General features: G+C 44.8%; 1 protein-coding gene across 2 annotated transcripts in view; it reads left to right on the plus strand.

Annotated features, from left to right (window-relative positions):
- The window catches only part of edar (ectodysplasin A receptor), a 135199-nt gene that overhangs the window by 56008 nt on the left and 64207 nt on the right, over positions 1–14984 (plus strand). For both annotated transcript variants that reach the window (XM_068032866.1, XM_068032868.1), the window contains exon 3: positions 1938–2063. In XM_068032866.1, the coding sequence (XP_067888967.1) occupies positions 1938–2063 (126 nt within the window). The remainder of the gene's footprint in view (positions 1–1937; positions 2064–14984) is intronic.

Genomic DNA, 14984 nt, shown 5'->3' on the forward strand with positions numbered 1-14984 from the left:
TGGATAACCATGTCTTCAATGGATAGCCCTTGTCCCCGAGAATCCATCTCTGAAGGCGAGCGGGCGCCAGAAAAGCTGTGGCACCTGGGACTGTCAAAGTATGTATGTATAATGGCTACTTCCCGGGAAGCAGGCACACGCCTGCAGGAAACGCTTTCAGTGGTTGCAGACTAGTTGAAAGTTAATGGAAGCCCTTCCTGTTGATGGAAGATGGCTGGTTTTTCTGTGGGAGCCTGGATGGCCGCATGTGTGCAGTTGATGACACCTTGCACCTGGGGGAATCAGTGATGGCCCCAAAAGCTGATGACCCTCTCTGCCTGACTGTCATAGTCACCTGCCCTCTTGAACAGGGAATTGGCCACCTCCTTGATGCAGTGATGGGCTGCAACCTAGGAGACACATGTTTCCGTGGTTCCCTGGATAGAACCAGACGCATAAAAGTTGAGTGCCACAATGATCTTCAGGGCCACAGGCATTGGGTGTCCACCAAAGCCCATAGGTTGCAACTCATCCTGCAACAGGGTGCATAAGTCGGTGACAGCCTCCCTGAAGAGCGGCAGTCTTCACTGACACTGCCGTTTGGACATTTGGAGGTAGCTGAGGCAAGTCCGGTACACTCTCTGGCACAGATGGGCCCTTTTTGGCATGGCTGGCTGCTGTCACTCTCCTTTTAGAGATTCACGGGTGGGTGCAGCTACATCCTGGGTCTCCCTTCCTCTGAGCTGCAGCTGCACACCACAGGGGTCCACAAATACGGGCTGTATGAGATCCATGTCAGCTGATCAAATGCTCTCCAGAGTGCTATCTTACAGAGACTAACTTGCCTTGGCACCCTTCCCTTTGCTACTCCCCTCAGAATACGTGCTCATGCCCCTCAGTGCCCACACTTGCAGAGGGGCCATTACCTGATACCATGGCCACTGGACCCTGTCACCCGAAAATGAGGCCACCTAGCACTGTCACCTGATACTATGGCCACCTGGCCCTGTCACCCAAGAATGAGGCCACCTGGCCCTGTCACCCAAGAATGAGACCACCTGGCCCTGTTACCCGATACTATGGCCACCAGGCCCTGTTACCTGAAAATGAGTCCTCCCTGCAGAGTGCCCAGCACTGCAGGCTGACAATGGCCTCCACTTCCCCCTCTTCCGCTATGCAGTGCTCCACATGGCTGCCTTCCCATCGCAACACTGAGGCCCCAATTGAATTGCAATCAATTCCCTGCAAATATATTGAAACTGCCCAGCAATTTAAATGGCAGTCCTGCCGCATCGGGGAAGCAACATGCCTCCGAGCTTTCCAAAATTTCACCAAATAAATGCATGTTAAAAGCATTCACCTGCCTTTTTGAGAAAGCAGTGACATGTGTTATTATCATCACAATGGTAAATTTTCAATGGTGTTGTTGAGGTGCAATCATGTTTTCAACACAATTTCGCTATTGTATCCACTATTGTATCATTTATTTTGCAATGCCCTTTAATAATTTCCAGTAAGCTCTCAAGTAAGACAATCAATTCCTTCCACACCAGATATAGCTATTGGAAAATACTTAGAACAGAAACTTTTACAGGCATATCAAATCAGTCACTCATAGCTTGGATTGTAGTCATATAAATGCAAAATTAACAAGGTGAACTGAGCCTCTGCCAGGATTCAAGTCTATTCCCTGAGGCAACTGTTTTACCAAAGTTTCATTTGTCTGCAGATTACAGGTAATATCTGTTTTAAGCCAAGGTGCTTTGTGCCTCCAGAAGTGGAGACAAGTTTAGATATAATTTACCACAACAATGGGTATTAATTCAGCACTAGTTATGGGGAAGTTATTTTATTTCTTGAAGTTTACTTGCTTGTGGAAATAAATACTTAAATTAATGTTAATATTTTGGTACTGGGAATATTTAACAATCTATTAACGATTTATCATTGAATGTCAGGTGTCCTTGATCTCTTCAGTGATTGCTGACTACTCCTCAGAATGTGAGGAAAATGAATACTTTAATCAGACCACTGGTACTTGCCATGCCTGTCCTCAGTGTCAGTCAGGCGAAGAACCTGTTTCGGTAAGTTGAATTTAGAAAAAAATGATGCTTTTCTATGACTAATGTTTTAAGTCTCATCCACAGACAAGCGCAGTAATTCAGGACTTCAGAATATTGCTGTAAAACAGGGCAATAAACAAGAGTCTTGAAATTGTGAGATCGAACTCTGGTATAAAGTCTCACTTGGTGGGAACACAATTCAGAAAGTCGAATGCAGGGGTCAATGCACCCAATTTGCTGTTGCTTTTTCCAGCCATCGATTATCTGATTTGTATTCTCTTCAAGTAAGAATGAATGGAGTCTCTCAAGTTAAGGGGTTATGGCTACATTTATAAATTATAGTTGTTATGAACAGTGGTTCCTATTGTTTTACTTCCAACTTCAATATCACAGAAGTAAATTCAGTCTCATATTTACACTTTGGCATCATGATCCCTTCAACTACATCAAGTACGAAAACTCATGAACTAATCAGCCATCAATGACTTTCTTGACAACAGATTCTAAGACAAGCCTGTGGATCATCTGCGTTGTGTCAGTGCCATCAGTAATTGGCTGAGTCTAAAGATAATGAGACAACTGACATTGTACACCATGATTTTCAAAACATCTTTGATAAGGTGCCATATAAAAGGTTAAATGCTACTTAATACAATAGAGTCCTGAGGGATAGCAGACAGATTTTGGGTTGGATAAGGAAGTGATTGCATTTTTGTAGCAAGAAGGGATTTATTAATGGAAACTTTTCTGCTTGGGACCAATGACTAGTGGATTCTCACAGGGATTAGTATTCAGATCTTTGTTTATCGATTTTTATCGATGCTCCAGATGAAGGAATCAGGGGAACTGTCCACAAGTTTGCAGATGGTAGAATTGCAAACTTCAGGCTGGTATGTGGGAAAAAGACTTAGATGTGAATGTGTGTGAATCTTTGAAAGCTCACATCTGGTGCCGTGAGGTTATTGCAAAAGCAAACCGAGTGTTAGGATTTACAGCCTAAAGAATTAAATACAAAACAACTATTATATTGTCTTTGTATAAGACCTTGATTAGGCCTCGCTTAAAGGGCTGAATTTTACTCACCCTCCGATGTTGGGGGTAATGGCGGGGGATCTGGAAAATTCTTCTGGGATAAGCCCGCCACAACCCTCGACGCTGGCAAGGCCCCATTGCATTTTACTGGCGGCGAGGCCTCGGTGCAGCCCCCCACTTGTTCGGTGGTGAGGCCTGCATTTTAATTTTGAAATTAATTTAAAAACATGCAAATTAACTGACTTTGTCCCAGTGGCCATCCCACGTTGATATTCCGGCTGTCGGCCATAACTCCCGCGCCTTCAGAACTCTGTTCGGAGTTCCAAGGTATGACACTGGTGGGGAGGGGGGGTGAAGTGAAATTTTCAGGTCGGGGAGGGAACAGGGAAAACACTTTGGATTGATGGGGGTTTGGTGGGAAGGGGTTAAGGGTTAAAGTTATTAAATGTCGAGGGGAAAGGTCGGGATCTGAATAAAAGCTTTTTGGGGGGGAATGGGCTATTAATGAATTGATTATTCCTTGGGGATGTGGGTGAGGGGAGTGATGATGTTATTTAATGTGTTACTTTAATTTTACACATTCATTCCGTTCAAAAATCCAAAATTCTTCCAAGGGCTTGAAGCCCTTTAAAAGTGGCGCTGGCAGCCATTGCCTGGGACGGAGTGGCCGCCCCCTCTACGTCATCGAGGGCGGCCATTCTGCCCCCTCCATTTAAATGAGCTCTTGTGCAAAATAATGGAAGCTATGTGGCAGCCGCTGTGCGATATTTTGCAGGCCGCTAACTTCAAAGCACGCTGCCGCGATTTGCGGCACTACTAAAATTCAGCCCAGAATGTCAGCTTTGGCCTCTTCAAATAGTGGGTAATATTGAGGTACTAGAAGAGGTTCAAAGGAGGAGAATTCGATTGATACCTAATTGAAAGGTATTACCACAATACTAATGTTATAAGAAATGCAAAATTATATTTATGGCAACATTCTGAAGTCCAGAGCTTGACAAAATTTGTTTGAAGTTTTGTAAATGGATTTGAATCTGTCCATGTGCATGGCTGTTTCAGTTAAGTTGCAGAAGGTGGATTAAGGCACATGAGTATAATTTATGCAGCACAGAACTAAATTATAGGAGTTATTTCATTTCACAGAGAACTGCTGAACTCTGGAACAATTTGTTGACCTGCAGCCAGTGCAGATTCGCTGCAAACATTCAGACATTGACTGAACAAGTTCCTGACTGGTCGCCATAACTATATATGGAAGGTGGTGGAATATTGGGGAATCTGTCTCCCAGTCCATACTCTCCAGGAACTTGTTTGATTGCCTTTGGTACTGAGAGAGGAATTTTACAGCTTTTTTTCTAAATTGCCTGAGGGCTTTTTCCTCTTTTTTGCCTCTCCCAAGAGATTGCTGGCTGTCAATAGGTTGGGGGACCTGGTGGTGGTTGGGAGATGGTGTCATGATGTGCATAAGTTGCACCATGACAGTGTGGGACATGCTTGATGGGCCATTGGGTCTTTACTGTCCTTTATTTTTGTATGTTTGCATATTGTGTTTGTTTTATTTAATGCAATATGAGTAGAATGTGGAACACCCCTGCACTATTCTAGAATGGTAGGTTGTAGGTTCATCTCCATGACTTTCCACATGAGGAGTTGCCAATCGCAGCCTCATTGCTGTATGGAGGTGATAACCGGACTCCAGGAAATATAGAGAGAATAACAGAATAAATTATTCCTACACACTCTGCAGTAGTGACAAAAGACTAGAAACAGCCAGAGAATAGTGCAAATTCCAGGAACATCTTAAGAATCCAGGAGGAGAATTTTATGTAGTCTGCCACGGCAGATTTGGTGGCATGCAGGGTGATATAATTAGGTGGGGGGTGTTTTTCCAGATTCCTGATGGCAGTATATTTTAAAGGAATTAAGTCAGCGGTGGGTTTGTGGTGTTCCAGGGTTCCCCCAGCTCGGTGGTGGATTGCAGATTTGCATTCATTTAAGTAACATGAATACTCATTACCCTACAATTTATCCTACCTGCCAGATTAAGTGAACGACGAGCGATATTCCCATGCCATCCAGTTCACGAATGTTTCAACATGGCGTGCAACAGTCGGATTTGTGCAGTTGAGTCTCAGGACTGTGGTCTTCTCTCTGTAACTCATCCACTAAACTAACTGCAGCATTGGAATGGATGTTTGCCTCCAGGCTTGGCACCAGCATCTCAGGGGATGGCGGCAAAGGCATGAGTGGGGGCTATATGGAGGGTAGTTGGGGAGGGAAGGGTGGGGTTGATCAGGTGCATGGAGGAGCAGGAGAGGGTGGAGTGCAGCATCTAGGTTGCTGAATGGTTGATGTTGATGGTGAAGATGCATTTTGTTGGCTGCAGGGGTAGTGGGTACGTTAGATCAGTATTGTGTGAAGGTATTGGCAAGGGCCTAAAGGGAGGGATGAGTGTTGTCTACATCGAGAAGCTATGGGGAAAATTGAGGGTACTGGCTAGCAAAGGAAACAGTCACAGTCAATGGGGGTAAATGGATTCTGTAAGGGAGAAGGTCAAGACTAATGGGTGGGTATTCTATAGCTTCATATGGAGGGGAACAGGACTCTGCAACAATTGTCAGTTTGATGTGAGGAGGTTCAAGGATAAGAGTCGGCATGTCGATAGTAACGGGAGTAGGAACAAGGGGAGGGATAGCATGAATACATTGATGATTACACAATGCATGGTAATGGGGGGGAGGCTCGATGGTAATGGAGGCAGGTAATGGTAACATTGGGTCGGTCGAGGGTGATGGCTTCAAGCTGGAAGGCTGCAGGAGGAGGTTGGAAGGTGGGGAGACTTACCCTGAATTCCATGTACACCATTTTCTTCAATGATAATGGAAACCACATGGATACTTAAGGATCGCAAGGAGAGTGGATGGAGGCAAACGACAGTGGGTGTGTCTTCTACCTGGCTGCAATTTGAAGGGAGCTGTTCATTGCCTTGATGTTTCAGCTGACCAGCAACAGAGGGCTGAATCGCCATGCTCTGCTTATTTAGTGTTCTGAAAAGCCAGAGCGACATAGGTCTCATGCACCCTATTTGTTTAGTTCCATGGGAAAAAGAACAAAAAGAGAGACTAAGGAGGGCTGTTTTCCTTCAACTCAAAATGCTTGAGTGCCAGCAGCAGGCAGAACAGGAAGGTGAGTGTTATATGTTTGGTTCTGCATGCTGCCACCGTATTGAGTCCATCCAGAGAGGTTCTTAGACTGTAGTATTTAAACATTAATCTTTATTTCATAACAGTTATATAACTCCACACTAGCCTGTGTGACTCCTTCAAAAGTCATGCTGTATCTGTTCTCGAGTCGCTCCCACATGATCTCTTAAATCATCATGGTGGACGGTATTCTTTACACTCTCTCAGATTAATCCTTTCAGACCCTTATACTACATTTCCCCCCAGGTTTTTATCCAAATATATATTTTCATACATCACATTTTTATTTACGTACTACCCCATCTCCCCCCAAGTCTCTGACTTCAAAGATTCAATCTGTCAGGAAGCTTCACAACTCTCCTTGATCTTGTCATTGTCAGATGTGGAAGATTGGTAGTCTTTCTCTGATCTCTTGTGTCTTGCCTTGAATGGCCTTGGTTGAGGTTTGTAGTATTCGGTGCTTTCTGAATTTCTGGTTCAATATCTGATTGATCTAAATGTCTGACCAATTGACGCCTTTGCTGTAAAGGAATAAGATTCCTTCTATTTCTCCATATGGTATCTTTTTGAGCTTGTAGTATATAAGATCGCTGTTGATTATCCTCTTTCTGGAGAATTACTCCTCTGTTTTGGTCTCTTCTGCCCTTCTGACAACTTTGGTAGCTTTCTGGTACAGTGCTTCCTGTTATAATTATGGGTTTGTTTCTTTCGATACGACTTTTCTTTGTCTTCTACTCTCTGATAATCCTTGCTTTGTAACCCTGGAAGTAATTTCTTAGGTAGAATTGAAAATTGCTTTTGAAGTTTTCTTCCCATTAAGTGTTCTGATGGTTCTATTCTGCATAATAATGAATAGTTCTATAGGTCAGTAGTGCTAATTGGAAGTCTTGGTTTTTCTTCAACATAGCTTTAATGGTTCTGACTGCTCACTCAGCTTCTCCATTTGATTGTGGATACTTAGTAGAACTTCTTAGATGAACAAATCCACATTTTTCCGCAAAGTGCGTGAAGTAATAGTTTGCAAATTGTGGTCCATTATCGAATTCTATCTGATCAGGTATACCATGCTATGCGAAAACTTCTTGCAAAACTCTAATGACTGATTCAGTTGTTTTTGTGTACATCTGTTTAACCTCGATCAATCTTGAGAAGTAATCAACTATAGTTAAATAGGATTTTCCATTAAAGATGAATAAATCCATTGCCAACAGTTCCCATGATCTAGCTGGGAATTGAATTGAAGTTAGAGGTTCTCTCTGATCTTACCTGTGAACTGCACATACATCACAAAACAAAATCAGTTCTTCAATATCCATCAAGATTCTTGGCGACCACGCAGACACTTGAGCCCATGTTCTACATTTAGTTATGACCATATTTTTTTTTTCCAAAATATACTTTATTCATAAAAATCTGTAAAAAAAATACATTACCAAACAGTTTAAAACAGCATCAAGTCAAAAAATACAAACAGTGCAAAGGTGATCAGTTTCCTTCAATACAATCATGAGTTACCTCATAACCCTTCCATTTCATTTGTCATGCCATTAACATTTTTACATTTTACAGCAAATGAAAATTTTTCTGATACAGTTCGAGGGGTTTCCCATGGATCCAGCCCCTCAGTTCAGCTTGGTGGGGGGACCTTACACTGTGGTCTTTCCCCATTGAGCCTTTGCTGCGGCTGCCCCAAGCTTTAGTGCGTCCCTCAGCACGTAGTCCTGGACCTTGGAATGTGCCAGTCTGCAACATTCGGTCGTGGACAACTCTTTGCGCTGGAAGACCAGCAAGTTTCGGGCAGACCAAAGGGCATCTTTCACCGAATTGATAGTCCTCTAGCAGCAGTTGATGTTTGTCTCAGTGTGCGTCCCTGGGAACAGCCCGTAGAGCACAGACTCCTGTGTTACAGAGCTGCTTGGGATGAACCTCGACAAAAACCACTGCATCTCTTTCCACACCTGCTTTGCAAAGACACATTCCAGGAGGAGGTGGGCAACTGTCTCTTCCCCACCACAGCCACCGCGGGGGCATTGCGCGGAGGAGGCGAGACTTCGGGCGTGCAGGAAGGATCTGACGGGGAGGGCTCTTCTCACCACCAGCCAAGCTACATCTTGGTGCTTGTTTGAAAGTTCTGGTGATGAGGCATTCCGCCAAATGACTTTGACGGTCTGCTCGGGGAACCATCCGACAGGATCCTCCGTCTTCTTTTCCCGTAGGGCCTTGAGGACATTCCGTGCAGACCACTGCCTGATGGATCGGTGGTCAAAGACGTTTTCCTGCAGAAACTGCTCCACGAAGGATAGGTGGTACGGCACGGTCCAACTGCATGGAGCATTCCGCGGCAATGTGACCAGGCCCATCCTTCGCAACACCGGGGACAGATAGAACCTCAGCACGTAGTGACACTTGGAGTTTACGTACTGGAGGTCTACACACAGCTTGATGCAGCCGCACACGAAGGCGGTCATCAGGATGAGGGCCACGTTGGGTACATTTTTCCCGCCCTTATCCAGAGGTTTGAACATTGTGTCCCTCCGGACCAGGTCCATTTTAGATCCCCAGATGAAGCGGAAAATGGCTCGGGTGACCGCCACAGCGCAGGAGTGGGGTATGGGCCAGACCTGCGCCACGTACAGCAACAACGTGAGCGCCTCGCACCTGATGACCAGGTTCTTACCCACAATGGAGAGAGATCGCTGCCCCCACATGCTCAACTTGTGTTGTACCTTGACTACTCGCTCCTCCCAGGTTTTGGTGCACGCCCTGGCCCTTCCGAACCATATCCCCAGCACCTTCAGGTAGTTTGACCTGACGGTGAAGGGGACAAAGGATCGGTCAGCCCAGTTCCCAAAGAACATGGCCTCGCTCTTGCTGTGGTTAACTTTGGCTCCTGAGGCCAGTTTTAATTATGACCATATGACCTTGGTGTATTTTCTCCAAGATCTCTACTCTGAGTGATTCTGGAATCACAAGTCTCTTGTCATATACCAACATCCACTATGGTAGTGTCTTCTGTGTTCGAAAAAGATTTTCATCCTCTTAACTTTGGGACTCTGTTGTGGCCAACTTTGTTCGCAATATGAGCGGACATAGATGCATCCTTCATCTTGCCTCTGCGTCTGATGAATTTATTGGGGCCTATTTGAACTTGCTGGCCATTGTGATGCAGTGACCTGCGAATATGGCTCAACTTCATTAATAAAGTTAACATGCTGTTGAGTAGGATGGTTGACCGTCACTCGAGACAATGCATCTGCTGTCATTTGTTGCTTGCCCTGCATGTATACTGTTTTGTAGGTGAACCTCATGAGCCTCAACCAGAATCTCTGGATCTGTGGTGGCATTCTAGCGAATTCCTTTTCATCGAATAAGGAAACTAGGGGTTTGTGGTCTGTCTCAATGATAACGTTTAAGCCAATGATTGTAGTTTGAAAATTTCTCACAAGCCCAAGTGACTGCGAGAGCATCCTTCTCTATAAGATGAAGGTCAATACCAGCTCTTCTACTTAAGAGTGAGAACTCCTGATTTATTAGAACATACAGTATTTCTAATATCTGCTTTCCCTTGTACTGAAGTGTTGCCTGTAACTTTCCCTTTACTTCAAGTTCAACCCCTCCAGGGCCATGCAACTGAGTTTCCGTTGGTTGCAGAAAGTGTGTGGAAAGCCACGGATCTGTTTGAAAAGACTATTACACTTGCTCCGGTGTCGAGTTTGAAATTAGTGATATGTCTGTTGGCATATATGTCTGCAGACCAAAATGCCTATTCGGATCATTCATCTCACCAAGAAAATGTTTTGATTGGCAGGAGGTTGTTTAACTTTGTTAACCTCTCTATTCTTAAATGTTTTTCCTTTAGAGCTTGAGGTAGTTAAGATTGTATTTTGGCACATCTTACTGAAGTGCCCTATTGTTCTGCAATAAAAGCATTCTGCTGCCCCAGCAGGATATTGTTCACGCCTATGGATACTTTAGGTGCCAGATCGCCGGCAGGGTTTAATGGCATCTTTCGCTTTCCCCCCCACCCCCACCAGTGTACCTTTTTTTCTGGTGCCTCTTTTTCAGCCCTCTGGTGAAGGAACTGAACACTTGCAGGAGATTTCCTGAATGAGGGTCGCTCTTCACGTCGCAGGATTGCTCTGTTGTTCTTCTGTCCTCAGCTTGCCTCACCAGCTGAATAGCTTTATCCAGGGTGAGGTCTTCTTTAGACTGTAAAAGATCTGATATGGAATCATCTGCAACACCCACAACAACACAATCTCTTGCCAATTCATCTTTAAGATCGCCATACTCACATCCCGCTGCAAGCCTGTAAAGGTCATTGATAAAAGTATTGACCGTTTCACCCGGTTTCTGGACGCTTTTGTTGAATTTTGCTCTTTCTAAAATCTTGTTATTCCACAAATTGAAATAGGAATCAAAAGCTTTTGAAACTTTGTTGAATTTGGCAGATGTTTCATTAATACCTTGTCTTGCAATTATATCATCCGCTATGGCACCAATTGAATATAATAACGTATTCACTTGCTCTGCTTCAGACTTGCTGTCTAACTTAGAATGCAATTCTATATCTGAGAAACCTTTTTTCCCATAACACCTAGTTTTGAATCTGATTAAGTCACACTTGACTTTTGAACTCTCCAGCATTCCCTATTTTTGATCCATGTTGTTGTATGGACTTGTTTAGAATGTTCCCTTTAAGAAACTCTTTTTTCAGGCTAGCTTGCTTTAATGGAGTGCAACAAATGCTTTCAAGTGTCCCCTGCTATTTTTAATAGGCTGTTTTAGGGTTTTTCCCTTTTCTTGAGAACTTCACTTTGTTTGTTTATGCAGCTTGCCTAATGGAGTTGACATAGGTGTTTGAGAGCTCCCTGCTGTTTTAATAGACTGTTTTAGGGTTTTCCCCTTTCTTTGAGAACTGCAGGTCATTTGTTTTGCTTCTGCAGGCTTGGCTGGGTTAATGGAGTCTCCCTGCTGTATTTGGGCGTTTCCTGCGCATTTTGGCAGTTTGCACACTTTTTGGGGGTTTCCTGCTCTTTGCCCTTGCATTCAACCCAAGTGAAGGATTGGTTTTTCCAGCTTCAGAAGATTACTTTAAGCCCTTCAAAGGCTTTTTACTGCAATTACTCGACCGTTGGTACTATAACTCATTCAATCAATGGAATTGGTTTGCAGGCAGTCACGCTTCCGTTCTGTGGAGCTTTTCTTAACCTCTTAAGGTCTGCAGGTTTTTTTTTCTCTTTTCAGCTAGTTGCTTTAAATTTCCTGTTCTGGGTGTAGGATGGTAGTTGCTTAAAACTTTTTCTTCTGGGTGTAGGATCCACTACTGATCACCATATTATATGTTTTGTTCTGTATGCTGCCACTGTATTGAGTCTAGCCAGAGAGGTTCTTACACTGTAGTAATTAAATATTAATCTTTATTTCATGACAACCATACACACTCTATACTAGCCTGTGCGACTCCTTCAAAAGCCACATTATATCTGTTCTCAAGTCTGTCTCATAAGAGCTCTTGCATCATCATGGTGGGTGGTAAACTTTACACTGTCTCAAGATTAACACTTTCAGACCCTATACTACAGTGAGGATGCTCCAAATGATAACATTGAGGAACGGCCTTATCAAAGATGGGCACTGGCGCATGATTGCATCCTCAGGACAAGGACAAATTACCTTCAAATGTCAGAGAGGCAGAAATGCCTCAAAAAAAATTCTTCAAATGCCAGAGATACCTAAGGATGTCATGTGAAATGGTCACAGAAATTTGTAGGATCCTGCAGCATGACTTGCAGTCACTCAACTTCAGTGGGAATCCGAAGCCACTTGCCCTCAAGGTGACTGCTGCACTGAATTCTTTCTCCAGCGGCTTCTTCCAGGGATCCACGGGTGGCATATGTGACATCTCGCAGTCTGCGACCCACAGGTGCATTAAGGAGGTGACCTTTATCGACGTGCCAATGATTTCATCTACTTACCTGTAGTTGAGGACAGCTAGGCAACAAAGTCTGCAGCTATCGGCACCATCACTGGCTTCCCTAGAGTGCAAGGGTTGATCAACTGTACTCATGTGGCCATTAGAGCTCCCTGGGACCAGCCTGCTGTCTTTGTTAATCACCAAGGCTTCCACTCGTTAAACATACAGCTAGTTTGGGACCACAGGAGAAGAATCATGCATGTTTGTGCACGTTTCCCAGGGAGCTGTCATGATTCCTACATTTTGAGGAACACCCAGCTACCAGCGGTTTTCGAGGAACTGGCCAAAGTGGATGGATGGATCCTGGGTGACAAGGCTTACCAACTTTGTACATGGTTGATGACACCAGTGCGTCATCCCCAAAGCACTGCTCAAGAGAGGTACAATGCTGCACACGCATCCACCAGAGCCATCATTGAACACATCATAGACATGCTGAAAATGCAATTCCGTTGCTTTGACCAGTCAGGAGGGGCTCTTCAGTACACAACACAGAGGGTGTCACGAATAATTGTTGTCTGTTGTGCCTTGCACAATCCTGCAATTAGATGTGTCAACATTCTGCAGGTGGAGGAACAGGAGCAACACCAGTCCTTCTCAGAGGAGGATGACTATGAAGAGGGTGAGGAGGAGGACAATAATTACAACGATGCCAACATTGATATGAGGGCCATGGAGAGAAATTCAAGGGACATCAAGGAGAACCTAATTTACACACGTTTCAACCAACAATAAGCCACATCATCAAGGAATGTTGTGCGGAGAAATATAACAATTCCCCACTGAAATTCCCTTTTACATAATCTATCTTAACGAAGCATTGCTGCACTTTCATGTGACTGGCATTTGGAATCATCAATGGGCTACAATGAATGCGATTGCACACAACTGCAAGCAGTGTTAAGTTATGACCGTAGAAAACAAAAGTAAGGCATGACAGTATTGGAAAAAATTATTAATCATCAATTGGAAAATTGCCATCATTGAAGTCTGAAGGCTCAAATTCCAATGAGAAATGGACACTTGACATTTCCTGAGATGCTTTGCAAACTTCATTGCGTTCCTGCCATAGGCCTTGAAAAAACCTCTTTGTACCCATCTGTAACCGAGCAAAACATTACCAAGAGTGGATCAAATTTTGCATGAAATAAAAATGTTTTAATACATCTTTGTAATTGTGACAATGTGCCACATTCATGTTTAAATTTCCTTTTTCTCCCACTACGTCTAGGTGCCACCCTGGCATTAGCAGTTGAGGTGGAGGCAGTCTGCTCAGTGCGCTGCCCCATTACTGTGGATGACTGTGGCGGGTGTCCTCTGGAGGAACGCAGCCTTGATGGCTCCATCCTACTGGGGGTCTGCAGCAATAGTGATTGAGAATCCCCTGTGCGCTCACCTGCTAGAAGTAAGGGGTCAATGTCGGGGGGGGGAGGACAAGATGCCGATCACCATGGGGGTGTCCTGAGAGGAAGGCCCAGGGGCAGCTGGCATGCGCTCCTCCATCTGTATGCATGATGGCACCTGCCTGTCTCCATGAGGGGCAGGGTCACCTGGAGGGAAGTCCAGGTTCCTCGTCCCCCTCTCGCTTAGACTCTGCTGCATGGAGTCCACGACAGCAGCGATGGAGTGCAGGTCAGATCGCATATGGCTTGATGCTCAACCAGACTTGACACAGAACTCACTAGACTCTCGACTGAGGATGGAATATGCTCAAATTTCTGCGACATGGCAGATATCATGACTTGCATGGACTCCTCCATGGCACGCGCATGACCTCAGGCATCTCCGACATATTTTCCACATTGCTTTGTTGCACATCCAGCAGAAATCTCATAGCAACAAACAGAGGATCATCTTGAGCATAGGGCTGAGCAGGGGCTTGGTCCCCAGCAGTCCTCCAATTGTCAGGGGGTGGACCTGGCTGGCACATGCTCCCTCAGCTGCTGGGATGTGTTTGTGTTGTGACCACCAGCTTGTGACCCAGATTCTAATCTTAAACCCCCTGCGGACTGTATAGATGTATCTGTGCTGGCGAAGCTGGAAGCAGAGGCAGTTGATGATGCACCCTCTGGGGCACTGGCTTCTTCTTCCTCCCCAGAGAAGGATTCTTGGGCCACCTGCAACAAAGACACAAACAGAGACACTTTAAGCATATGCTTCACACGAGTTCATACAATTTCCTTTAGTTTCCACCTATGGCTACAAGAGCAGAGATGACACTTCATCCTTATGCCTTGTGGATCCTGCCTCACCATCTCTACTCACCCTGCCTTCCTCCTTTCTCGCAATCTCCGAAGCCTCCTCCTCAGCTGTGGTCAGCAGCCTTATGTCAGGGACCCAGCCTCCTGTCTTAGCATGCTCGCGTTGGTTGTGGCTTTGTTTATCCTGCAACAGACAGTGCAGATTTAATGACATGGCAAATGATGCATCGCAACCATTGCATACATGCATCAACATCACTCATTCTGCAGTGGCTTTCGCACGACACATCCAAGCACATAAACAATGCCAATGTTCATCCTGGTACAACATCATTTAGTGAATGGCACCAAGGCTGCTCAAGTATTCCACTGCATTCCTTGTGTACCCTCTGCCTTAAAGACACAGAGCCATGGAAAAAAAGAATGGAGCAACTTTGCCAAGATCATTTACCTTCGCTGATTTGAGCATGTCATTGATTCGCTTGCGGCACTGCACCCATGTTCTATGAGTGACCCTGTGGTTCGAGTC

The sequence above is a fragment of the Heterodontus francisci genome, chromosome 6 (assembly GCF_036365525.1).
Source record: "Heterodontus francisci isolate sHetFra1 chromosome 6, sHetFra1.hap1, whole genome shotgun sequence".
NCBI lineage: Eukaryota > Metazoa > Chordata > Chondrichthyes > Heterodontiformes > Heterodontidae > Heterodontus > Heterodontus francisci.